Here is a 25,162-nt window from a genome sequence, read left to right on the forward strand (position 1 = left end):
GGTTGCCTTTTTTGTTAATGGTTTTCTTTGCTGCACAAAAGCTTTTATTTTGATATAGTCCCAATAGTTTATTTTTGCTTTTGTTTTCCTTGCCTTTGGAGACAAGGGGAAGTGTTAGAAAAATGTTGCTACGGTCAACGTTGGAGAAATTATTGCCTGTGCTCTCTCCTAGGATTTTTATAGTTTCATCTCTTACATTTAGGTCTAATCCATTTTGAAATTATTTTTGTGTTTGGTGTTAGAAAGTGGTCCACTTTCATTCTTTTATATGTAGCTGTCCAGTTTTCCTAGCACCATTTATTGAACAAGCTGTCTTTTCCCCATCCAAATTCTTGTCTCCTTTGTCATAGATTAATTGACTATTTAAGCATGGGTTTATTTCTGGGCTCTCTGTTCTGTTCCATTGATCTATGTGTCTGTTTTTGTGCCAGCACCATACTGTTTTGATTGCTATAATTCAGCCTATACTTTTAATCTGATCTCCAAGGATAGGCTCAGACAAGCCTGGCATTCAGCCTTTGTCTGACCCTAGCCAAGTTCTTCAGTACTGCTCAGTGAATTTTTTTAGAGGTGAATTTTGGGCTTACAATGTTTTTGTTTGTTTGTTTCTGTTTTTTTTGTTTTTGTTTTTGTTTTGTTTTTGTTTTTTTTGGTTTGTTTGTTTGTTTTAGCTCTGCTGTCATGTAATCCTGGGCATTTCTAGGAGGGAAAATGTCTTGTCATGGAGCCAGGAATTTTGGGCCTTGACTGTGACTGTATGTAACATAATGTCTACAAGGAGAAAACTCTGGTGATTTCATTGAGAGATTGATAGTGGGGAAGACTGGAGACTTAGGGTTCCTGGGCTTTCTTTGCTGACTTGCCTTAAAGAGAGGATATTCTAGTCTTGCCTCACAGGCCTATGAGCCTCCATGGCCAATTTATAATGCTTTTAGGATAGACTTGTCACTGAAACTCAGGAATGATAAAGCAAATTATTAAAAATAAGTACTTATGTTTCCTTACCTATAAAATGAAGATGTTAATATCTGTTTCGTAGGGTTGTATGGAGTATTTGGTGACATATGATGCATATAAAATTCTTAGCACATGCTTGGCACATGTTAAGAGCTCAATTAATAGTAGCTTTTGCAGTTAGCTTCTGAACCCAGTTCTCCCAGGTATGTGTACGGAGTTCCCTGGAAGTTTAGACCAGATGGCCTTCTCCTATGTCTTCTCCTTAGAACGTTGAAGGAGGAGGAGCCTTCGTTGAAGGGATAAGGAGGGTTTCTACAGCTCTTTAAAATTTGGGCTCTGTAGGTCCCCATCTAGGAAGAAGGATTATCTGGCTGAGCCTTGGAAGCTGTTTAAGCCTGTTTCAGTGGGATTACATTTGCAGATGGCTGCTGAAGTCTAGCCTGATACCAAGACCTTGAAACTCCTTTTAGTTGGAAGAGGGTTAGATTTACTAGAGCTTCTGTAACTAAGTACCACAAACTAAGCAGCTTAGACCACAGAAATGGATTGTTTCAGTTCTGGAAACAAGAATTCTGAGATCAAGTTGTATACAGGGTTGGTTCCATTTGAAGGCTGTGAAGAAAAATCTGTTTCATGCCTCTCCCTTAGCTTCTGGTGGCTTGCTGGCAATCTTTGGTGTTTCTTGGCTTGAAACAGCATCACTCTGACTTCTCTGTTCATCTTCATATGGTATTCTCCTTGTGTGCATCTGTCTCCACATTTCTTATTTTTGTAAGGACACCAGTCTTACTGGCTTAGGGGTCCCCCCCTACTCCAGTATGACCTATTGTAACCTAAACTAATTATATCTGCAATGCCCTATTTCTAAATAAGGTCACATTCTGAGGTACCTGGAATTGGGACATATGAATTTGGGGGTACATAATTCAACCCCTGACAAGGGTACTTTGCTTTAGCAATACAATTCCTTAACTATTGAAGCTTTTTCTGCCAGGTCAGCAGGACCTCTGTGAACATCTACTTTATGCAAGACGTTTGATGGGAGAAAGATGACTACATCTTTTTCTTTTAATGATCCGTTAAGGTCCTAGCCTAGGGATGCAGCACAGCATGGTGGTTTTGAGCTCAGGCTCTGGGCCAGACTGCCTGGGTTTGTGCCTGGATGCTGCCAACTACTAACCATGTGATCTTGAGCAAGTAACTTAATCTCTGTGCTTCAGTTTCTTTATCTGCAAAATAAGGATAGTATCTAACTTGTAGGGTTGCCATGAAGCTAAAGTGAATTCATACATGTAAAGAACTAAAACTGTTGCCTCGTAAGCACCTGATAAAATATTAGCGATTTATATTATTAAAATACCACCCAGACCTAAAATTCTGTAATTTAGGGAACCTTAAAGCAGTCCATAATCAAATACCAAACCAGTGGGATGTAGGTCATAGAAGCTCATAGAATGTAGGATGTCAGGGCTGGAAGGATCTTTAGATACCATCTGCCTTAGCTTTCTCTTTGGAGATGGAGAAACCAGTGTTCAGAAAAAGAAAGTTACTCACCCTAGATCAAATGGCTCATTAGATCTGAAGAACATTTGAAGAAAATTCTTTCTATCCCTTTCTTACTTTAGTTCAACAAAAAAATAAGTCTTTAATCATGTTTTGAGCACCTACTCCAATCTAAATGTAGCATTTGGCTTGTCAATACATACGTGAAGTAGATGGTCCTTAGCCTTTATAGGAGCCTACAGCTCAAAAAACAGTTAAATAAGCAAAAAAAAAAGTAATAATGTCCTTGTTTTTTATTTCCTTTTCTCTGTTTCTCTTGCAGCAAATAAAAAGAAGGAGAAGGAACGGCCAGAGATTTCTCTTCCTTCAGATTTTGAGCACACAATTCACGTTGGTTTTGATGCTGTCACAGGGGAGTTTACAGTAAGTCCTGGGTCACGGAAAGGCCTTTGATCTTTGAGAGTTCTGACTATGTACTATGGGGGTACATAATTCAACCCCTGACAAGGGTACTTTGCTTTAGCAATACAATTCCTTAACTATTGAAGCTTTTTCCGCCAGGTCAGCAGGACCTCTGTGAACATCTACTTTATGCAAGACGTTTGATGGGAGAAAGATGACTACATCTTTTTCTTTTAGCCTTTAAAGGAATTAAAGGCTACATTTAGATTTGAATTTACATATGACTATGTAGATTCATTTTTTACCCTAGTATTCCTGAGTATGCCTGAGATCCTCATTACTATGTTCTTATATTCATGAGAGGGACATTTTCCTCATCTCTAAAATTTTATCAGAAAACGCTTTGAATCACCATTTCTTAAGTAGACCTTAGTTAAGTGGCTCCTTGACACTGATGATATAAAGACAAATCATACATGGTTCCTGTTCTGAAGGAGGAATAGCCTAGTGAAAGGGCAGACATCTCAAGAAATGACTAATCCAATGAGATAGGTATTATCAAAAAGGCTTATATAGAGCTCTGAGGGTATAGAGAGAAAGAAGTAACTAAACCCGTCTTTAACTGCCAGCAGGTATTAGAGTTAGCTTTGATTTTCCTTCAGGATCCCCTCTAACTATGCCTTCCTGACAACGTTGTATGTCTCTCTTATAGGGAATGCCAGAGCAGTGGGCTCGCTTGCTTCAAACATCAAATATCACTAAGTCAGAGCAGAAGAAAAACCCACAAGCTGTTCTGGATGTATTGGAATTTTATAACTCAAAGAAGACCTCCAACAGCCAGAAGTACATGAGCTTTACAGGTATGGGGATTGAATCCAGAATAGTCTAGGGGGAAAAAAAAATGTTTTCACCTGGATGGAAAAGCTCCACATGCCTATTGGTATGGGGTAAGAGGAGAAAGTATTGGAAAGAGTGGAGACAATACTTTAACCAAGATGGACTTTTGGAATTTGAGAGCCAAAATGATGAGTTTTTGCATCAAACCTGAGTATTTTGAAACTGCACCTTCTTTATAAGTAGCATGGTATATGTATATATTGAGCCTCGAAATGGGAATAATAATTTCTGTCTCCAGAGAGTGTAATGAGGAATAAATGAGCTCACTGGTATGGAAGTTATTTATAGGTTGTAAACAGCACCATGGAAATGTAGCTATCATTATCATTATTAATTTTAATATCATTGTTATTTAATAACACATTTCATGTTTATCTTTTAAGTAGGCAAGCCCAATTTCTTCCTCAAGGAATTAATTTTTATCACTCAGATGTAAAATAGGCCAGTAATAATATATGTTCTTTAGATGTACCTCTCCGTAACAGACTGTGTCTTTCAGTGTTTTTAATGGCAGAATTGGGATTTGAATCCAGACCTCCTAATTCCTAGACGAGCACCTTTGGAGTTTACTGTCTGCTTCTAGGAACTCTATCTGGAGCACCTCCTCCCATAGCAGGGACATTTTCCTTTTCCTGGATATGTTATTAAAAGGCCTACATTTCCAGAAACTTGCCTTTTATAGTAGCATTTTAGAATGTTAGAGGAAGATGTATCATCCGTATATACTACTTCCAGGTCCTCCTTGTTTTGCAGACACTAAAGCCAAGAAAGACCTTTCTAATATGGCTAAATTAATGGCAGAACTGGTCTCTTAACTCCAAGTCTGGTACTGTTTCCAGTGTTCATGCTGTCTCTTTCAAAGAGCAGTATTGTTGGGGAAGGTGAGAACCAGGATGAACTAGCCGATTTTGAAGGATGCTTTCCCCAGCAAGTGTCTGGCTTGTATCAAAGGGCACAGATGGTGAGGATGACAAACTGCAGCTTTGCCCATGCTGCCATGGTGGTACCCAGGAGAGGGTCATGCGTGTTCCCAGCAGTATTTCCTTCCTCACGTCTGGCTCTGTTGGCTCTGTCTCACTTCTCTCATTGAGGGACTGGGTCATTCCAAGGAGGAATTAGGGTTGAGGGGTGCTGGGTGGGAGAGTTTTCTAGTCAGAAGATTAGTGTTTATGTTTTAAGGTGTTTGTCATGAACCTCAGATTAGAAGCTGGCTTTGAAAGTCTTAGCAGCAGAGTCTTTGGAAGAATCTCTGTGTTTATGTGTACGTGTGTGTAGACGTGTACAAGTACCAGGTATGTATATGGAAGCATAGCTCTGTGGGTTTGCGTACGTTTAGAATTAAAGACCACTTAGGTATTCATGAATTAATATGTATATAGATACACACATTCAGGTAATTGTATATATGTTCACCTTTGTGTGCATATATGAATAACAGTATATATATATAGAATGTTTAGATATGTGTTCATACTTCTTCCGTGTATATAAATTTACACACACGTGTATATGTAAATGTGTGTGTGTGCACGCACATGCAAGTGCAGAATTTTTAGTTTTTTAGAAGTTGAAGACCAGGGCCATTTCTAGGCAATATTGTATATTTGGCACAGTTGTTTGTTTGTTTTTTTTTTTAACTTTTATTCAGTATTGAGAGACAGAGCGTGAGTGGGGGAGGGGCAGAGAGCGCAGGAGACACAGAATCTGAAGCAGGCGCCAGGCTCTGAGCTGTCAGCACAGAGCCCTATGCCGGGCTCAAACTCACGAATGGTGAGATCATGGCCTGAGCCAAAGTCGGCCGCTCAACCAACTGAGCCACCCAGGTGCCCTTAGCACAGTTTTTGTTTAATGTCATCTCTCTCCTTTACCTGTTTCCCTTCTTCTCATACTATTGATTCTGAGAGTGCTACTTTAACTTGTATATGCTTGCACATGAATTATCTCACTGATTCTCATGATAGTCTTAGGGGCTTGGTATGGCAAGGACTACTATCCCCAGTTCACAGACTCAGAGAAATTAATTAGCCTCAGAAAAACTGAGTGATTTACTCAGGGCGAATCAAGTGCTATGTGATGGAATTATCTTTAGAGTATATCCTGAATTGATTTCTCCTGGGTATAGCTGGCTGTTCAGGGTTTAAGAATATATTGTCATAGCTTATAGGTTCATGGTTTGTCGTAGGACCAAGGAAGCTGTACCTGACACTTTCTTATATGATGGAATTGGGATCTTGGACATTCTCTGGACTTGGTTTTTGGTGAGGAATATGTTGGGTTTGGTAGAATATTTCTCCTTAATTCCATTGGTGTTGAACTGGCTAAATCAGTTTCTTCTAAGGCCTGTAGGAATTAAAGAATAAAACCAAACATAATATTTGGCTTTTAAACTTATTTTCTTGCTAAGATCTCCATTGAGTCTATGTTTCATATTTCATTAAATCTAAGATATCATTAATTCTAAACCTGCATCATTATTTTATATACCACTAAAGAGAAAAAAGTTGCCAATTAAACCATGAAATGCCTTTGGTTATAGGACACATCTCTATTTCATAGATGTTAATGTAAAAAAATTTACATTTTGGAATCAGTGAACTCCGGTAATTGCCTCATTGAGGAAACTTGAATTTGTTCTTAGAAATAAGACCCTGCCTTAAATTAGACTTGACATGATTAATGCTTCTCTTTTCTTTTTTTTTTTTTTTTTTTTTAAATTTTTCTAACGTTTATTTATTTTTGAGACAGAGAGAGACAGAGCATGAACGGGGTGGGTCAGAGAGAGAGGGAGACACAGAATCCGAAACAGGCTCCAGGCTCTGAGCTGTCAGCCCAGAGCCCGACGCAGGGCTCGAACTCACTGGCTGCGAGATCGTGACCTGAGCTGAAGTGGGACGCCCAGCCCACTGAGCCACCCAGGCGCCCCAATGCTTCTCTTTTCTTAAACTTTAGTTTTTCTCAGTTTTTCCCTATAGGGAGCAGACATGCATGTAGAAGGATCTTTTCTAAAAGTTGAAGCCACAAACTGGTCATGATTTATCATGGATAGCTCAGGACATGAATTCTTTTCCATTTTCTTAGATTGCAGGAAATTTCCTTGACCATTGAGACCTGATGATGATATAGTTGATGATGTGGACACAGTTCTGACATAGTATTTAGAATTAGACCAGGATTCAAATCTTGACTCCCGTTTAACCTGTGTATACCCTGGGCAAATTACTTAACTTCTCTGAACCTCAGTTTCCAAATCTATAAAAGTAGACATAATAATAGTACTCAGAACTGTAGTGAGGATTAAAGGAGGTAATGTATCTAATGTGGTTTAGCCTGGTGTTGGGCCCATAGTACTAGTAATACCATTATTCTCTCAGCCTGGCAAGTGCTTGACTGGATAGGCTTCCTTAGCCCTCAAGAATGGATTAATTGTAGTTGTTTACTGACTGAGTCCCTTGTCTTTTTCCCTTTGCAGATAAATCAGCTGAAGATTATAATTCTTCTAACACTTTGGTAAGTCTTAATTTTCTTTATTCTGATATGGGCAGACCTGGTGGTTAGTGATCCAGACTGTGTGGTAGATGCAGAGCCTGGGCTGGAAAAAACTCATCTTGGCTACTGCCCCTCACCCCACCAGGCCTCATAGTTTTTACCTATACAGTAAAGGAACTGGACTTAATAAACTGTTAAGTATCCCTTCCAGATTTAATTTTTTAGTGTTCCAGAAGTCCTAACCTTGGAACCAGAACTGGTTAGACTCAGTTTTTCATTTGTAGCTTTGAAACTTGGAGAGCCAAGTTGCCCTTCTGACTTTCAGTTTTTTCATCAATAAAATGAGAATGATACACTTTGCCTTAACTAGACGTGTCTTCAAATACATGAATTTAGAAGAGAATTCCCTCTTTTTTGTTGGTATGGTCTACAAAACCAGGATTAGGACTAATTGTTGAAGGGAGCAGATTCTGTTCATTTAAAGTCATTCATTCTGTCCTCTGACATTGTAGTGACTGCCTGTCACTTGAAGGGATATTACACTGATGAATTGGCTGGAAAATAAAGCTAGATGATCTCATTCTCAAAAATTTAAATATAGAACTGCCTTACAATCCAGTAATTCCACTACTGGATATTTTCCCAAAGAATATAAAAAGACAAATTCAAAAAATTTTTTAATGTTTATTTATTTTTGAGAGAGAGAGAGAGAGACAGAGTATGAGCAGGGGAGGGACAGAGAGAGAGAGAGAGAGAGAGAGAGGGAGGCACAGAATCCAAAGCAGGCTCCAGACTCTGAGCTGTCAGCACAGAGCCCGATGCGGGGCTCAAATCCATGAATTGTGAGATCATGACCTGAGCTGAAGTCAGATGCTCAACCCACTGAGCCACGTAGGTGCTCTTAAAAACACAAATTATGCTGTTTATTGCAGCATTATTTACAATAGCCAAATTATGGAAGCAACCTAACCATCCATTGATAGATGAATGGATAAAGAAGATGTGGTGTATATACATGTGTGTGTTTGTGTGTGTGTGTGTGTGTGTGTGTAATATTATTCAGGCATTAAAAAAGAATGAAGTTTTGCCATTTGCAACAACATTGGTGGAGCTAGAGTATTATGCTAAAAGGAATAAGTCAGAAAAAGACAAATTCTATGATTTCACTCATGTGGAATTTAAAAAACAAATGAACAAAGAAAAAATAAGAGAGAGACAAGCCAAGAAACGGACTCTATAAGAGAGCAAATTGATGGTTACCACAGGGCAGGTGGGGGTGGGTGGGTAAAATAAGTGATAGGGACTAAGAGTACACTTATCATGATGAGCCCTGAATAAGGTATACAATTGTTGAAAACTATTGCATACTGTATGTCAACTATACTGGAGTTAAAATTTAAAAAAAACCAAAAAAAAAAAAAAAAAAGCTAGATGACCTTAAAGGTCTCTCTGCCTCTTTCAACTTACAAATTCCATTTTTCAGAGCAGATAAAATGAGATGCTGATGTTTGAAAGAGTCTTACAAATAGTACGCCTATGATATGTATAAGTATACTGCTATTCTTTACACCTGATGTTTTCTCTTATACAGAGGTGGTTTTGTCATATTGATTTACTAAATATTTACAAAATCCCCACTCTGTGCCAGGTCCTGTGTGGAGAAGTGACAATATAGGAAATAAATCAGTCATTGTCCCAACTCCTAAGAGTGTCCCAGGCTTATGAAGGCACAAACAGTTACATACAGTACAGTGTGCTAAAACTTCATGGGGCCAAGGGTTATGTCTGACTTGTTAATTGCCGTATCCATGGCATCTGGCAAGTAACCATTTACTGAATGAAAGGTTGGATGTTTAAGAGAAAACTTCTTGATTGTAGAGTCTGAGCTTAAGGAGTTTGTTATGTAGGGCAAGAATTAAGGAGAGATGAGGATATTCCAGACAAAGAGAAAATAAATACCTCATGCAAAGACAAGGAGGTTCACAAGGTATGCTTTAATTGGGAACTGCAAGTAGTTTGTTATGATTGGAATGTGAAGTGTGAATGGACTAGAGGTAGGTGATGAGGAGGAATGGTGGCAGGTCAGATCATGTAGAAGTTTTATCTTTATCTTAAGAGTAATGAGAAGCTATTAAAGAATTTTAAGCAGGGGAACAGTAAGTTCTCACACAATACTGAGTCACCATTAAAATACTTTAATCCATGCTTCCAGCAGTAGACATTGATTTACTTGAGTCATTTACATTCCTATCAATCATAGAAAAATGTTCACATGTCCATTGCCTTTGTAGCATACTGTGTCCTTTTGTAGTCACTACTTCTTTTAATCCTCACAGGAGTTTAATGAGATGGGTTATATCATTGTTTCATAGATGATAAAACTGAAATAGAGAAAGGGTTAATGACAGTAGGTGTCTGATTCCCAGTCTGCATTGCTTTCCCCTGAAAGCAGTGGAATAATCTTTCTTTTGTCAGATGGATGTAATTAAAGGAGGGGGAAGAATTTGTAAATGTTAAGATCTTTGGGAGTTTCTCCCCATTACAGAGCAGCAAATTATTGAAGAAGAGGCCTAAACAAAGATGAGCTGTGCTTTGTGGCTCAAATGTGGTTATGCTTTTATAGGAGTGATGGCCGTCACTATCACGGCCTGGCTAATGTGTGCCGGGCACTATCCTAATAACTATGTATGGTTAGTGTGATTAGCCCTCACAGTTACCTTGCGAAGAAAGCATTATCCATCCCCATTTCACAGGTAGAAAAACAGACTTTCCTGAAGACTCATAATTAGTGATGGTGGCAGAACCAGATTAGAACTAGGGTCTTCTGAGTCCCAGTCCAGGATTCTTTTCACTGTGGCAGGGAACTGAGAAAGATGATGTCAGAGAGGTCTTACAAAGGAGACTACAGTAAAGCCATAGCTATGTTATTCGTACATGAAGAGCAGGAGCCCTGGGGCTCATGCCATATGTCAGAGGGCATAACACCTGCTTGGTAAACACCTGTGCTGGTTTACTATCTAAAATTAAAACTACTCAGTCTATCAAGGACATTTACCCCCCCCCTCCCCAATTCATAACATTTTTCCCTGTGATTCAGTATTCTGTATTTCTTTACTAGTTTTACATAGGAGATTATGGTTTGTTTTGTGGTAGCATGTCATTATTTTCCATATTGGTTTCCCATATCATCCCACTTGATGTGTGAAATAATTGGATAAGATTGTTATTCTCATAACACAGGTTAAGAAGTTGAGACTTGGAGTTTAAGTGACTTTCTCCCAACCCTTGAATAAAGTAGTAGTAGAAACCAGTACAAAATCCCATTGTCTTGAGCATGCATTTATTCATTCATACTATAAATATTTACTTAGCACCTTCTTTGTGCCCAGGTGCTGGTGATACAAAAATGAATATGCACTATCTTAGTCCTTGAAGAATAAAATTAACAGCAGACTAGAGGGATGAGGGCTGCAAGAGAGGTATGAATAATGTATGAGGGGGGTTCATATTTGATAGAGTGATTTATTCTGCCTGGTAATGGAGGGAAGTTTGTAGAGAGTTGTCGGTCCCTAATGATTTATTCATTAAAAAAAAATCTTTAAGGTTCCTTCTAGCACTGAAATTTTGTTACTTGTGGCTTAATGGTTTGAGGTCTGGCTTTCAGATTTTATAGCATGTTAGCGCATGAATTCTCATTTATAAAATGAACAGCTATTATGTGATAGGCTCTTTAGGTGTTGGGGCATCAAGGACTGGTAAGGTCTTTGCTCTTAATTTCACAACTCAGTAAAAAAAAAAATTCACAATTTAGTGCGGAATCAGAACATGTAAACAGGGATTTATAATATCTTGTCAGGTAAACACAGGTAATGAATGATACCAGGCAGAAAAAAGGGAAATGCTTTTTTGTCTGAGGTAGCATGAACAAAAGTCAAGTAAAGGATCCATCGTGTCAAGCCAAAAACCTTGAACTGTGTGTTGGAGCTTTATATAGGAGATTGATACAGCTGGATGTGCATTTTAGTCTAAACTAACACCCTTGAAAGATTCCTCTGGAAATTGGATCAGAGTACTAGAATGAATTCATGTATCTATCTCTCTTGCTATCACAGATTTCTTTTTTTAATAATTTTTTTAATGTTTGTTTATTTTTGAGAGATAGAGACATAGCGTGAGTGGAGGAGGGGCAGAGAGAGAGAGAGAGAGAGAGAGAGAGAGAGAATCCGAAGCAGGCTCCAGGCTCCGAGCTGTCAGCACAGAGCCCGACATGGGGCTCGAACCCATAACTGTGAGATTATGACCTAAGCCAAAGTCAGATGCTTAACTGACTGAGCCACTCAGGTGCCCTTACCCCAAATTTCTTAATTTCAGAAAAGATATATTTAAAAAATGAATACAAAACAGTGCTCCAAAACAAAAACGGGACATAAATAAACCATTGTCATGGAAGATAGAAAGCAAAGATCAGATTGATGACAGCAGAAAAAACCACAGCTTAAAATATGTGGAAAAGAAAACTCCTAGGAAGATAAGAGTAGTTGAGAGAATACATATAAGAAGCAGGAAGGAGTCCTGGATCATCTTAAAGGGTAAATTAAAAATTAATGAAAATTCTGCATTTGAAACAGAAAGGACAGTCTTCATCTTACAGTGAGCAAAAGGTAGCAGAATTTTGATCCTAAGCTTAAGCCAGATAATTTTGTCCAGAAAGTAAACACCTACTTGAAGAGAACTCCTGCTGTAGTATAGGGGCCTAAGACAGAGGCAGAGCAGAACCTGAGTTAACTACAGATCTCTACAGATACAGCAGTATGAAGAAGGAGGAAAGGAAAAGTAGCTCTGCAGTGGAAGCAAATGCATTAAATTCCTCCATCCCAAGATGGAGATACTTTTCATAACTGGGAGAAGAGGAATCTCAGTCTTATGTGCTCTTCCATGCCAACATACCCTAAAGTGATGCTTGCCAGCAACCACGTACAGACGCCATAACTCATGTAGAGACTGTATCAGACTTTCCAGTCAGAGGAGAGGACAGTGGAAAAACAGACTCACAACTGCAGAGGAAACTCATGCTACTCATGTACACTGTTCAATCTAGTTTTTCACTTATAAGTGTGAATAGAAAGCCCAGGATCTCTAGATACTTAAGGGAAACAAAGCATTAAAGGGAAGGATCAGAAACAGAAAGTAAAACTGGCCCCAGAGGAAATAGATAATTAAAAGAATTTCCAAAAAAATATATGGTATATTCACAGAGATTTTATAGATGTTGCATCCACAAAAACAGTGCTATTAGATTAGAGGATGAAAAAGATTTCTTAGAAATTAAGACTATGATTAAAGAAATCCAGAGGATTAAAAAATACATATAAAAGTGAATTAGTGATACAAAATATAAAGACACTGGGAAAATAGGGGAATAAGGGACAAAAGGGGGTTACTTAAGGAGATTCAAGAAGAATTATAGAATTGGGGCACTAAAGTAGAAAAAATAACCAAAGGCATAATAGAAGAAAAATCCCTCAGCTAAAAAAAGCATGACTCTTCAGATGAAAGGGTGTACCAGTTATCAAGTCAGATAACTGCAGAGACCCCAAGGATGAAGAGAAAGATCTTCAAATCTTTCAAAGAGAATATACACCTAATGTTCCTCATTAGCAATAGTGGGCCAAGGAGCAGTATCTTCAGAGGTATGAGGAAAAGTTATTAGACCCAAGAATTCTGTGCCTAATCAAACTAGCACTCAAGAATGCATGAGGTCAAAATAAAGACCTACACAGATACAGATGTAATTACTACCCACAGATAATCTCTGAAAGGCTAAACACTGAATAGTAGCAGTAATTACCTTCAGAGTTGATGGTGATTAAGAATATTCACTTAAAAATAATTTTTACCCAAGTATTAGATTAAAAAGTCAAATAGGGGGGCGCCTGGGTGGTTCGGTCGGTTAAGCATCCGACTTCGGCTCAGGTCATGATCTCACGGTCCGTGAGTTCGAGCCCCGCGTCGGGCTCTGTGCTGACAGCTCAGAGCCTGGAGCCTGTTTCCGATTCTGTGTCTCCCTCTCTCTCTGCCCCTGCCCTGTTCATGCTCTGTCTCTGTCTGTCTCAAAAATAAATAAACGTTAAAAAAAAAAAAAAAAGTCAAATAGGCCTAAAATTCTTGTAATTTACAGTTGTTCTGGGATCTCTCTTCACCATTGTCTTGACAGTCCCTTTGTATTTCTGTGTTGGTGTTGCTATTTTCTTTATGCTGTGTCTTCCTTATTTTTGGTTTACTTTTGCAGTTTGGTGGAGCTCATCTTCCAGTAGCTTTGAGAAAGTAAATGGGAAGTAAATATTTAATGTCTTCCAACTCTCAAAATGGAGCATCTCTATTCTACCCTCAGATTTGATTGATACTTTGGCTGAGTCTAGAGTTCTAGAATGGAAATAATTTTCCATCAGTATTTGAAAAACATTGGACTTTTGTCATCTAGCTTTCAGCATTGGCTATTGAAGTCTGAAGCTGTTTTATTCCTGCTTTTTTGTATCTGGCCTTTTTTTTTTTCACTTGAAAAGTTTGTGGCATTTTCTTTATCACCATTGCTTTCAAATTTCATATTTGTATCCCTATATTCATCTATTTATTTTGCAAGTGGCTTTGTGGACTCTTTCAACCTTGGAAATTCAAGCCTTCAGTTCTAGGAAATTTGCTTGGCTTATTTCATTGGTGATCTCTTCTGTTTTCTTTGTTTCTTCTTTCTGGAACTCCTGTTATTTAGATTTTGGACCTCCTGGACTGATTCTCCATTTTTCTTACATTTTCTCTATTTCCCTTGCCTTGATTTTTTATTCTTATTTTTGGAGACTTTCCCAACTTCATCTTTCAGTCTGTCTATTGAATTTAAATTTCTGTTTTCATGTTTAATTGTGAAGAGCTTATTTATTTATTTATTTATTTTTAATTAAAGTATCCCGTTCTGTTTCCAGAATCGGTATCTTTGCTTACCCCTGAGATGAATGATAGGCTTTTTAAATAAAAAAATTTTTTAAGTTTATTTATTTTTTAGAGGGAGAGAGAGAGACAGAGCATAAACGGGGGAGGGACAGAGACAGAGGGAGACACAGAATCCCAAGCAAGCTCTAGGCTCTGAGCTATCAGCACAGAGACTGACACAGGGCTCAAACTCATGAACTGTGAGATCATGACCAGAGCTGAAGTCGGATGCTTAATCAACTGAGTCAGCCAGGCACCCCTAGGCTTTTTTTTTTTTTTTTTAATATATTTTGCTCCCTGTCTAGTCTGTTTATTCCAAGTGTCCTTTTTTCCCCATTCATTTTGGTTTCTTCCTCTTAAGTTAGAAGTACCCTGTGGATATTTGGTAATCCTTGGGGATATATGCCCATATTTATAATTGTGGTACTAAAGACTTTAATAGAATTTTAAGCTCATTGTTTGTGTCATTGAATTGTAAGTATATAATTGTAAAATGTATACCTTTAAAAGTAATTTGGGGCGCCTAGGTGGCTCAGTTTATTAAGCATCCTACTCTTGATTTTGGCTCAGGTCATGATCTCATGGTTCATGAGATCAAGCCCCGTGTCAAGCTCTGTGCTGACAGAGTGGAACCTGCTTGGGATTCTTTCTCTCCCTCTCTCTGCTTCTTCTCTACTTGCATGTGTACTCTTCTCTGTCTAAAAATTAAAAAATTTTAAGTACTTTAATAAATTTTTAGAGTTATGCAGTCATTGCTATCTAGTTTTTTTGTTTGTATCGCTATAGAGTAATCCAGCTGGACCATTTGCTGAAACCTCCTGTATTTTATCTTAGAACTGAGGCTGGTAAGAAACCGAGAAGGATCTTCTAATCTCCTGCTTTGAGAATAAAAGTTAGACTCCTAGTGTTCTAGGAGCCTAGAAAGGGAAGCGGGGTAGAGGTCTCAGCATTCAGTATATTCTCTTAATTACCCTGTTTTTGATTTGATAGTCTTAACATTTGACTGTGCCTGACATCCCTAATCCAGAAATTCTGTTTTCCCTTCCAGAGACTAGACCTCCAGTTTTTTGCTAGGGGTGGGAAGGGCAACCACATAGTGGTGTAGAGTAGGTGAAGAGATTTAGGGATCTAACTACATCTTAAATAACTCATTGAATCTGCCTTTAGTACTCTCCCCTTCCCCTCTACTTCATCTTCAAATTCAGAAGTATACAGTGTTACCAGTTCCTGTGCCTTTGAGGATTCTGCTTCATAGATAAATAGATTGGTTTTCAGCTTTGAATTCAGCCTCCTTGAGTCAGTTACTGCTCATCCATTAGTCATTGCGTCCCTTTTTTTTTTTTTTTTTTGCTGCTCTTACCTTCTCTCTTGCTCTCCTCATTCTTCTGGGTTTAATGCCTTTAAAAGACTATTTCTTTATTATAGTTCTAGTGAGATTTCAAGATGTAGATTCCCACGTTCAACTTGCCATCTTTACCAGGCATTCCTGAGGACTGTTCACTTTTAATTCCTTACATTTCTAGATTATTTATAATATATAATGAGAATCTACTGGCTTTAGATATAATTTAAAATTTTTACTTTTAAAAAAGCAGCTTTATTGAGGCAGTGTTTATATACCATGAAATTCACCCACCCTAATTGTACAATGCAATGGGTTTTTTTTTAATGTTTATACTTGTGTAGCCATCACCACACTCTACTTTTTAGAACATTCCCATCACCTTGAAAAGTTCCCTTGTTAACTTTTACAGTTCATTCAAACTCCCATGCCCAGCCCTGGAAAACCACTGATCTTCTTTCTGTCTGTATAAATTTGCCCTTCTAGACATTTTATTGAAATGTGCGCATAGCATATAGTCTTGTGTCTAGATTCTTGGCATAAAGTTTGCAAAATTAATCCCTGTTGAATCTTGCATCAGTACTTCATTTCTTTTCAGGTCTCAATAATATTGCATTGTATTGCTATACTGCATTTTTAATCTGCTCACCAGTTGATGGGCATTTGTTTCCACTTTTTGGCTATTAATAATGCTCATTCATGTATAAATTGTATGTGGATGTATATTTTCATTTCTCTTGGATATATATCTAGGAGTGGAATTGCTAGGTCATATGGTAACATATGGTAACATTTTATTTATTTATTTATTATTATTATGTATTTATTTATTTATTATTTATTTATTATTAATTTATTTTTATTTTTTTTATTTTTATTTATTATTTTTATTTATTATTTATTTTTATTTATTTATTATTTTATTATTTATTTATTTATTTATTATTTTTTTTACTTATTATTTTAAAAAATTTATTTACTTTGAGAGAGATAAAGAGAGTGAGACAGAGCATGTGAGTGAGGGAGGGGTAGAGGGAGAGGGAGAGAGTATCCCAAGCAGGCTCCACACTGTCAGTATAGAGCTCAATGTGGGGCTTGAACTCACAAGCCGTGAGATTGTGAACTAAGCCGAAATCAGGAGTCAGACGTTTAACTGACTGAGCCAGCCAGGCACCCTTACTTTTTTTTTTTTTTTAAGTTTATTTATTTTGAGAGAGAGACACACACACAGTGCAGGGGAGGGGCAGAGAGAGAGAGGGAGGGAGAGAAGGCCCAAGCAGGCCCTGCACTGTTAGTGCAGAGCCCATTGTGAGGCTCGAACTCACTAACTGTGAGATCATGACCTGAGCCAAAATCAAGGGTTGGACGCTTAACTGACTGAGCCATCCAGGTGCCCTCTATGTTTAACATTTTAAGGAACTGCCAGACTATATTTCACAGTGGCTGTTCCATATTATACTCCTACCAGCAATTATGAGGGTTCAAATTCCTCTATATCTGCCTTCACATTTGTTATTCTCTATCTTTTGATTATAGCCATTTTAGTGGGTGTGAAATGGTATCTCATTGTTGATTTGATTTGCATTTCTCAATGGGTAGTGATGTTGAGCATCTTTTCATGTATTTTTTTTGCCATTTGGTTATCTCTTTGGAGAAATGTCTTTCCTGTTGTTGATTCCTAATTTAATTCCAAGGTGTCAAATAATACGTTTTGTGTTTTTAATCCTTTAAAATTCATTATGATGTGTCTTGTGGCCTAGCATATGGTTTATTCTGAAGAATGATCTATATGTGGTTAAAAAGAATGTGTATTCTGCAGATCTTGGGTAGAATGTCCTATATATGTCAGTTAGGTTGAATTGATTGGTGGTATTGTTCAAATTTTCTATGTCCTTGCTAATTTTTATCCTAGTTCTGTTAATTATTGACATCTCCTTGAGGTCTGTTACAGCTTTTGCTTTCTGCTTGGCTGTTTTGGTTCTTTTATGTATATGCACACAGCTAGGCATGTGAGACTGGTGGGGGCCTCTCTCATGACTGCTGTGACTGTGAGCAGTCCCAGCCAGAATTTGTTTGCCTATCCAGGACTGCAGTCTCAGGCTAGTAGATCTGAGTTGTGGCCTCTTTTGCTACCAGCTCTGGGAGGTTACCTCTGCTGACAGCACCACGGGGCCTGGGCATTGTCCACTGCTCCAAATGAAGGTGAGCCCTCCTAGATGATGCAGTTATAACCTGCCTTGCCCTGGAAGAACCCCCACTCTGATGGGGCTGGGGCAGGCAGGATGGATGGAAGCAGCCCTAGGCCAGAGCATCGGAGGTTCCTACTGCTTTTACCCAAAGTTCAGCAGGTTTTATGTCATAAGCATTTCTCAGCAATATATGTAGACCTCCTAGAAGTATTGGAACACACCAAGCATGTTTCCATCTCAGGATCTTTGTACTCCTTCTACCTGCCGTGAATATTCTTTTCCCAAAGAGTCCCATGGCTTGCTGTCTCAGTTCATTCAGGCCTCTGCTTATATAACTTCTCATTAGAGAGCCCTTTCCATGACTACTCTATCTAAATTAACATTCCCCTATTCCTAACCAATTACTGCTCTCATACATGTACCTTATTACTACCTGGCACTTTGGTAATTAATTTTGACTGTATTCTCTTCTAAAATGCAAGCATAGGACCAGGGTCTATATTTGTTTTGTTCTTTAATATAGCCTCAGAGCCTAAAATAGAGCCAGGTACACAGTGAATGAATACATGAGTTGAAGTCACTGCTTTTGTTAAAATAGAGGTTTGTGGTTATTAGACATAATAACAATTTAGTTGATTCCTCACATCCTTCTAGCTCCTTAGCATTTATTTACAAAGTGTTTTTATGCCCACATCACTTCATTTCATCCTCCTTTGGCCCTCAGGCAGAGAGCTGCTATCATTATCCCCATTTTATAGACAAGAAACTTGTGGCTCAGGGCGGGACAGCTCTGCCTAAGGACACAGGGATAAAAAGTAAAAATTTGGGTTAAAAACCTATATCTCTTGATAGTGGTAGTTTTTTCTTTTATGTTTATTTATTTTGAGAGAGAGAGAGCACACTATTGGGTTCAACCACCAGCAGGGGAGGGGCAAAGAAAGGGAGAGAGGGAGAATCCCAAGTAGGCTCCTGCATTGTCAGTGCAGAGCCTGATGCGGGGCTCAAACTCACAAAATTGTGAGACTATGACCTGAGACGAAATCAAGAGCCAGCTGACTGAGCCACCCAGGTGCCCTGATACTGGTGGTTGTTAATATTACCACCCAAAGCCATTACCTGTGGAAAACAGAATGTGTTGCTAAGAAAGATGATGAAATACCCTTTTCTACAGAGTTAAAGGAAGCAAATAAACATGTTAAATTGTGTTTACAGTATATATCAGGAGCCCCAGCGCCACGTCATGATGAAGAGATTGCTGAGTAACTTTGTTCCCATTTTGGGTTTCTAGTTAAATTTTTGTCGAGTGGAATAGTGGAGAGAAAAGAAATAGTAGAGAGCAGAAAGATATCAAAATACGTGATTTGACAGGGAAAGACCTCTGTTGGATTTCAGAACGGGAAGTAATTTAAGGTTACCCCTCCAATTATACCCCTCCTCTTCCTCCACATGCTTCAAACGATGAATCTTGAGACCAAGAGGATCAATTCATCACCTGTTGGCACCAAAGCTAGTTGCTTACATATACCCAGGACTGCCAATTTTTAATTAAAAGTTATGTCCTGCACGAGCAGTCCTGTTCAAATCTATGAGATTGCCAGTTTTCCTCCCTTAGTATGTCAAATGTGGTAAAGATCAGTCTCCCACACAGTAGTTCTTGCCTAGTATTCCAGTAGGTAAGTTCCTTCACTTAGCTCCTGTCATTCTGACTCCTGACTTTCCTCTCTCCAGAAGCCCCAAATGGCAGGCAGGAGGGGAGTTCACCCTGTCTCTGTCCCCCATATCAGATACAGAAAGGAGTAAGGAATTATAATGATAAACTTTGTGAAATTTCAAACTTTTGATCTCTTTCCCACATTTTGTACTTTGTTACCTGTTCAGTGAAGAGAGTCAAATTCATAGAATAAGGGAAGGAACTATGAGCTTGTGTTCAGAGTTTGGACTAGGTTAGGCAAGTAGAGAATCTGTAAGCTGGCTTCCTAATCCACAAGTAGGCTTTGGGTGGGAGAAGGAAACCTCCAAGGGACTAGTGGATAGTAGTAGCTCAAAGAAAAGGGAGAAGCTGACTGAGTTCCTGGGACTGGCTACACAAAGGTGGAGAGTTTGGAGTCTGATTCGGGTGTGAGAAGGGGTGTCTGAATGAGATTACTCCTGGGGTTTGGCAATTCTGGTAGCTTAAGTCTCATGTCAGCTGGACCTGATGAAACCGGCTTTTCTCTGCTGTATAGAATGTGAAGACGGTGTCTGAGACTCCTGCAGTGCCACCAGTTTCCGAAGATGAAGATGATGATGATGATGCTACCCCTCCTCCAGTGATTGCTCCACGCCCAGAGCACACAAAATCTGTGAGTCTTTGGAGATGTGGACAGCTTTGGGATTTGACAGAGCTTACAGGGGGAGTTATGAGGCCTAGAGGCCTAGAGGTTTAATGCTGTGGTAAGGGTCCTTGGATTTTTGCAGCTGGTGAAATCACAGAACCACCTTGACTGAAAAGTACTTTCTGTATGATTAAAGATATGAGATAGTGTTTTTATTTATCACTGGTTTGCAGGTAGTCCTGAAGTATCCCAGATAATTGGTGTTTATACCAACCTAACTCTAGTTTGCTTAGCCTGTTCCTCACAGACAGGAAGATGTATAGAATTAATGTTACTTAGTGCAGGACTTACATAAATTATTCTAGTCTCCTGGGAAGCAACAAAGCAGCCTGCTGCAGATCTTTTCTTCCCTGTTAAATGTGTAGCATTCTACCTCTTAGAACATCATTGATGATACTGAAAGGCCCAAAGGAATTTATAAATATGTTAGTGCTATTAATATGCTGGACATCAGGAGTGCATTTTGATGCTGGATATTGGCAGTGATTTTTATTTAACTTCCTTTGAGGTTCTTGCATTTCAAAATAGCCACAGTCCCTCTGCCCTCTCTTTGCACAATCTGGTCCCCATGCCTTTTACTTGATTTAGCATCAGTGCACACTAACCTATCATCAGATGATACTCTATTAGTTGATTCTTTGTTTGGAATTTTAATATGACAAGAGCTTTACAATGAAAGAATGATCTAGGGCTTACACTCTGTGCTAATACAAAAAAAAAAAAAAGGCTGCCTTTTGAGTAGAGGATTCAGGGAGCTGTTCAACCATAAGTTGATTGACTGACTATAGGAGATGCTGTGATGGAAATTTAAGGGGTTTAGATGAACTTTTAGGATGAGAACTTTTAAACAGAATCTGTGGAATCACCCTTTCTGTAGGTCACAATGAGCTTCACAATTGGAGAGTTGTCAAGATAGCTCACCTTGATACGGCCTTTTTTCAGTTTGCAAGCATGTTTATTTAAAAAAAAATTTTCCCACTAAACCAAGAACTTCTCAAAAACAGAGGAAATATATATGTATGAATAGTGCTTAACATAGTTCTTGGCAGATAACAGAAAGGAAGTAAATATCTAATGAACAAATGAATTGGTAAATTTGATCTTCATAGCATTCCCTTCTTTTTTTTAAATTTTTTTAAATATTCATTTTATGAAAGAGAAAGAGACAGACAGTGTAAGCGGGGGAGGGGCAGAGAAAGAGGGAGACACAGAATCTTCTGAAGCAGGCTTCAGGCTCCGAGCTATCAGCACAGAGCCTGATGCAGGGCTCGACTCATGAACTGTGATATCATGACCCGAGCTGAAGCTGGTTGCTTAACCAACTGAGCCACCCAGGCACCCCAATTCATAGTATTCCTTTCTAAAAGGACACTGTCAATTCCTAATTTATGTTGTGTATGTGAGAACAAGGAAGGCCATTCCACCCACAGAGGATGGGCCTGGGGCACAGAAGAAGAGGAGCATAGATTTTGACCTAGGAGAAGGGATGAGTTTATTGGGATTTGTTCTTCTGTGGATGTTCTAACACACATGTGTAAGAGGCTCCTGAGCATCACCTGTGCTAACAAAGACTGGCCTTGCCAAATTCTTGCACCAACAATGCAGGTATACACACGGTCTGTGATTGAACCGCTTCCTGTTACTCCAACTCGGGATGTGGCTACATCTCCCATTTCACCTACTGAGAATAATACCATTCCACCAGATGCTCTGACCCGGAATACTGAGAAGCAGAAGAAGAAGCCTAAAATGTCTGATGAGGAGATCTTGGAGAAATTACGTAAGCACTTTGTAGCCTTCTCGACTTGCCTTTTGTCTGTGACTGGATGAGCACAAAGATGGAAAACCATTGCTAAAAGGATCCTGGTCCTAGGCTTGGTCTATGTGGCTGGCTGGCTATGCTTGATTTCTTAGCCACGTAAGGTTTGCTTCTCACCTTGCCCCTGCAGCCACCTCCTCTGTCTCAGCAGCCCTGATAGGATATCACGTTAGAATGGAAATGTGATGAGAGTGTGGATTGCTCACTTCAAGGGCTAGGTATCTCTCAACCTTAGGCATGGGTTATGGAGATGAAAAATAGCTTTTATCTAGTGAATAGTCTGGAATGTTGTGTTGAGAAAGACTGAGGCCTTATACCTGGTCAGAAAGATTCCTGTGATTATTGATGCTTGCCATTGACCAAGGAGAAGACGGATCTGCCATCTTGGTTGTAGGAAAAGAGTGAAGGGAAACTAACATTTTGTGAGCCTGTGCTATGTACCAAATGACAAGCAAGGTATTTCCTTGATTTTTTTTGTTGTTGTTAATTTATTCCTTATGAAGATAGACATTATAATCTTCATTTTTTGCAGTTAAGGTATTTGAGGCTCTGGTTATGCTAAATACCCTGCCCAAAGATCACACAGCCAGAAAGTAACAGGGCTGAGGTTAGAGCCCTTGTGCTTCTGTAATGAAAGCATGCTGCCTCTTGGTCTCAGGTGGTAACTTCTATTTCACTTTCTTTAGTGGCAAGAAATGAGGGTGTGTTAGAATAGCTTGTTGCTGTGTTTCAGTAAACTGTAAGAGAATTTCTGCCTGAAGGAAGGACTAGGTTAGTGTTGGGCTTGGAAAAATCATTTCATGAGGACTTCAATTTATTCTTTGTACCTATTTAGTTCTTTTTTACTAAAAAAATTTTTTTAATGTTTATTTAGTTTTGAGAGAGAGAGAGACAGAGTGAGAGCAGGGGAGGGGCAGAGAGAGAGGGAGACACAGAATGTGAAGCAGGCTCCAGGCTCTGAGCTGTCAGCACAGAGCCCGATGTATGGCTTGAACCCATGAGCCATGAGATCATGACCTGAGCTGAGATCAGACACCTAACTGACTGAGCCACCCTGGCACCCCTGTACCTATTTACTTCTAAAGGGGATTTGATGTGACTTATTTGGCCAAATCTGCAAACTAGCATTGCTTTTTAAAGCCTAGGTTTCTGGTTCTTTAGCTTAGCCACTTTCAATTGCTTCCTGATAATTCTTATTTGACTTTTTAAAAAATGTCACTCTTTTAATAGTTGCCCTTGCCCAGAGCCCTTATGAAATGAAGTAGGAAAAGCCACTTATCTAGCCATCTGTTTACTCCTATATGTAGTGTTTTTCTCTGAACCAGATTTGTTTTAAAGCAGTAATACTTAGAACATAGAATTAGGAACAGCAGACTAGCCTGGGAGTTAAAGGCATTTGGGTTGAAGCCCCAGCTTTGCCACTGACTTGGGGTCTTGGGCAATTTCCTATTGTTCTCTAGGCTTCCCTTTTCTCATCTTTTAGATTAGGATGTTAATAACTGTCTTATTTGTAAATCAAATGAGATAATATATGTGAAAAGTATCAAATATTAGTAATTGGTGTTGGGGAGAGCACACTGGACTGGGAGACCAAAAACCAAACTCCTAATCTTAGTTCTGGCCACCAATTTGCTGTGTGACCTTGGGAAGAAGTATCTTCCCTTCTGTGGGCCAACCTCTCTCATACCTTTGTGTCTTTGCACTTGATATACTTCCTTCTGTAACCCCTTCTTGACTTTCCTCTCCCTGGCTAACTCCTACTTACCCTGTAAAAATCAGATATCACTTCCTTTCTGAAGACTTTCCAGTCTGTATTTTATGCCTCTTTCTGTATTACAACAATTGGATTTTCATGGAACTTTATGCTTACTTTTCTATTTCTTCCATGAGAGTGAACTTCTTGAGAGCAGGGACTGTTTTAACTATGTCTCATCTATCCCTTTATTCCTAGTATTCAACATAGGGCTTGGTACATAGTAAGTGAGCATATTAAATGAGTAAATGTTTATTGAATGAATGAATTTAAAAATGAATGGTGGCCTTTAGGAGTTTAGAAATGGAATAGAATACGATGAATAAAAGCCGTAAGGAGATGAAATTTTTGGTTGGAACTTACGGGCAAGAGCTGAGGATGTACTGAGTATGGTTTTGGGTGTTGGAGATAGTTTTTTAATCCTTGCCAGCTCCAGGGTTTGGGGGAACATGGGCCCTGCTTTGTATCTTGATCTGGGAAAAAATGATTCATGGTCTCTGTTTCTTTCAAAGGGAGCATAGTGAGTGTGGGCGATCCTAAGAAGAAATATACACGGTTTGAGAAGATTGGACAAGGGTTAGTAGGGGCATTTTCTTTCCCTAGAGAAATGACTTAAAAATTGTGTATGCTGGTATATATGATTTTGCTTTTGTTTTGCCTCTCATAAACCTTGTTCTTTCTCTACCTCATCCCTCACCCATCTGGAAGTGTTATGTTAGGCTGACTTCAGGTTTGGCAGAATTATGCTTAGTATGAGAGATGTGCCATTTAGCTGACCATGTTGCTAAAAATAACCCTTCAGTGAGAGTGCAAAAGCCATTTATTTTCTTAGCACAAAACCTGCTTCCCAAATTACAGCTCTGCTTTTTCAGATTAACCCTGTTGACCTGGCGCTGAGACCTACCAGCACTAATGTGAAATGGAAGACTCTGAACTACAGACCCTTCTGCTAGTGTAATGGGACCTGCTTTTCTAGGTGGATGCCAGGATTCATGTCTCCTGCTCTCTGATTTCTTCTGTGAATCTTGCATGCTGCCCTCAGTGTACTGAAGTCAGCAATTCTTAACTGAGTTCCTGTTTATGTGCTAGGCACTATGAATACAGCTATGAATCTGATACAAACTCTGTCTTCAAAGACCTCATGTTTATGATAAGTCTTAAAAGTGTTTGGCCATTATTTTGAGCAAAAGAAGCCACATATAAAAGAGCAGACACTATATGATGTGTGTTTATGTGAAGTTCAAGAGAAGGCAAAACTCATTTATGCTAATAGAAGTCAGAAAAATGGTTGTGTCTGGGAAGGGCATGTGAATTGGGAAGGGGCATAAGGAACCTTTGGGGTGATCTTAATGGTGAACACATGGGTGTGTACATACTGAAAAATCATCAAGTTGCACACTGAAAATTTGTGCAGTTTACTTTAGTCAAGTCATATCTCTGTATAAAAAAGCAAAATAA

At 38.9% G+C, this 25,162-nt stretch overlaps 1 protein-coding gene across 4 annotated transcripts in view; it reads left to right on the forward strand.

Moving 5' to 3' along the window:
* PAK1 (p21 (RAC1) activated kinase 1) overlaps window positions 1-25,162 on the forward strand; it is a 157,844-nt gene that overhangs the window by 106,637 nt on the left and 26,045 nt on the right. For all 4 annotated transcript variants that reach the window (XM_023239404.2, XM_045038688.1, XM_003992702.6 and 1 more), the window contains exons 3-8: window positions 2,783-2,883; window positions 3,575-3,722; window positions 7,229-7,266; window positions 19,983-20,099; window positions 21,738-21,912; window positions 24,217-24,280. In XM_023239404.2, the coding sequence (XP_023095172.1) occupies window positions 2,783-2,883; window positions 3,575-3,722; window positions 7,229-7,266; window positions 19,983-20,099; window positions 21,738-21,912; window positions 24,217-24,280 (643 nt within the window). The remainder of the gene's footprint in view (window positions 1-2,782; window positions 2,884-3,574; window positions 3,723-7,228; window positions 7,267-19,982; window positions 20,100-21,737; window positions 21,913-24,216; window positions 24,281-25,162) is intronic.

Source organism: Felis catus, chromosome D1, assembly GCF_018350175.1.
Source record: "Felis catus isolate Fca126 chromosome D1, F.catus_Fca126_mat1.0, whole genome shotgun sequence".
In the NCBI taxonomy this organism is placed as follows: domain Eukaryota; kingdom Metazoa; phylum Chordata; class Mammalia; order Carnivora; family Felidae; genus Felis; species Felis catus.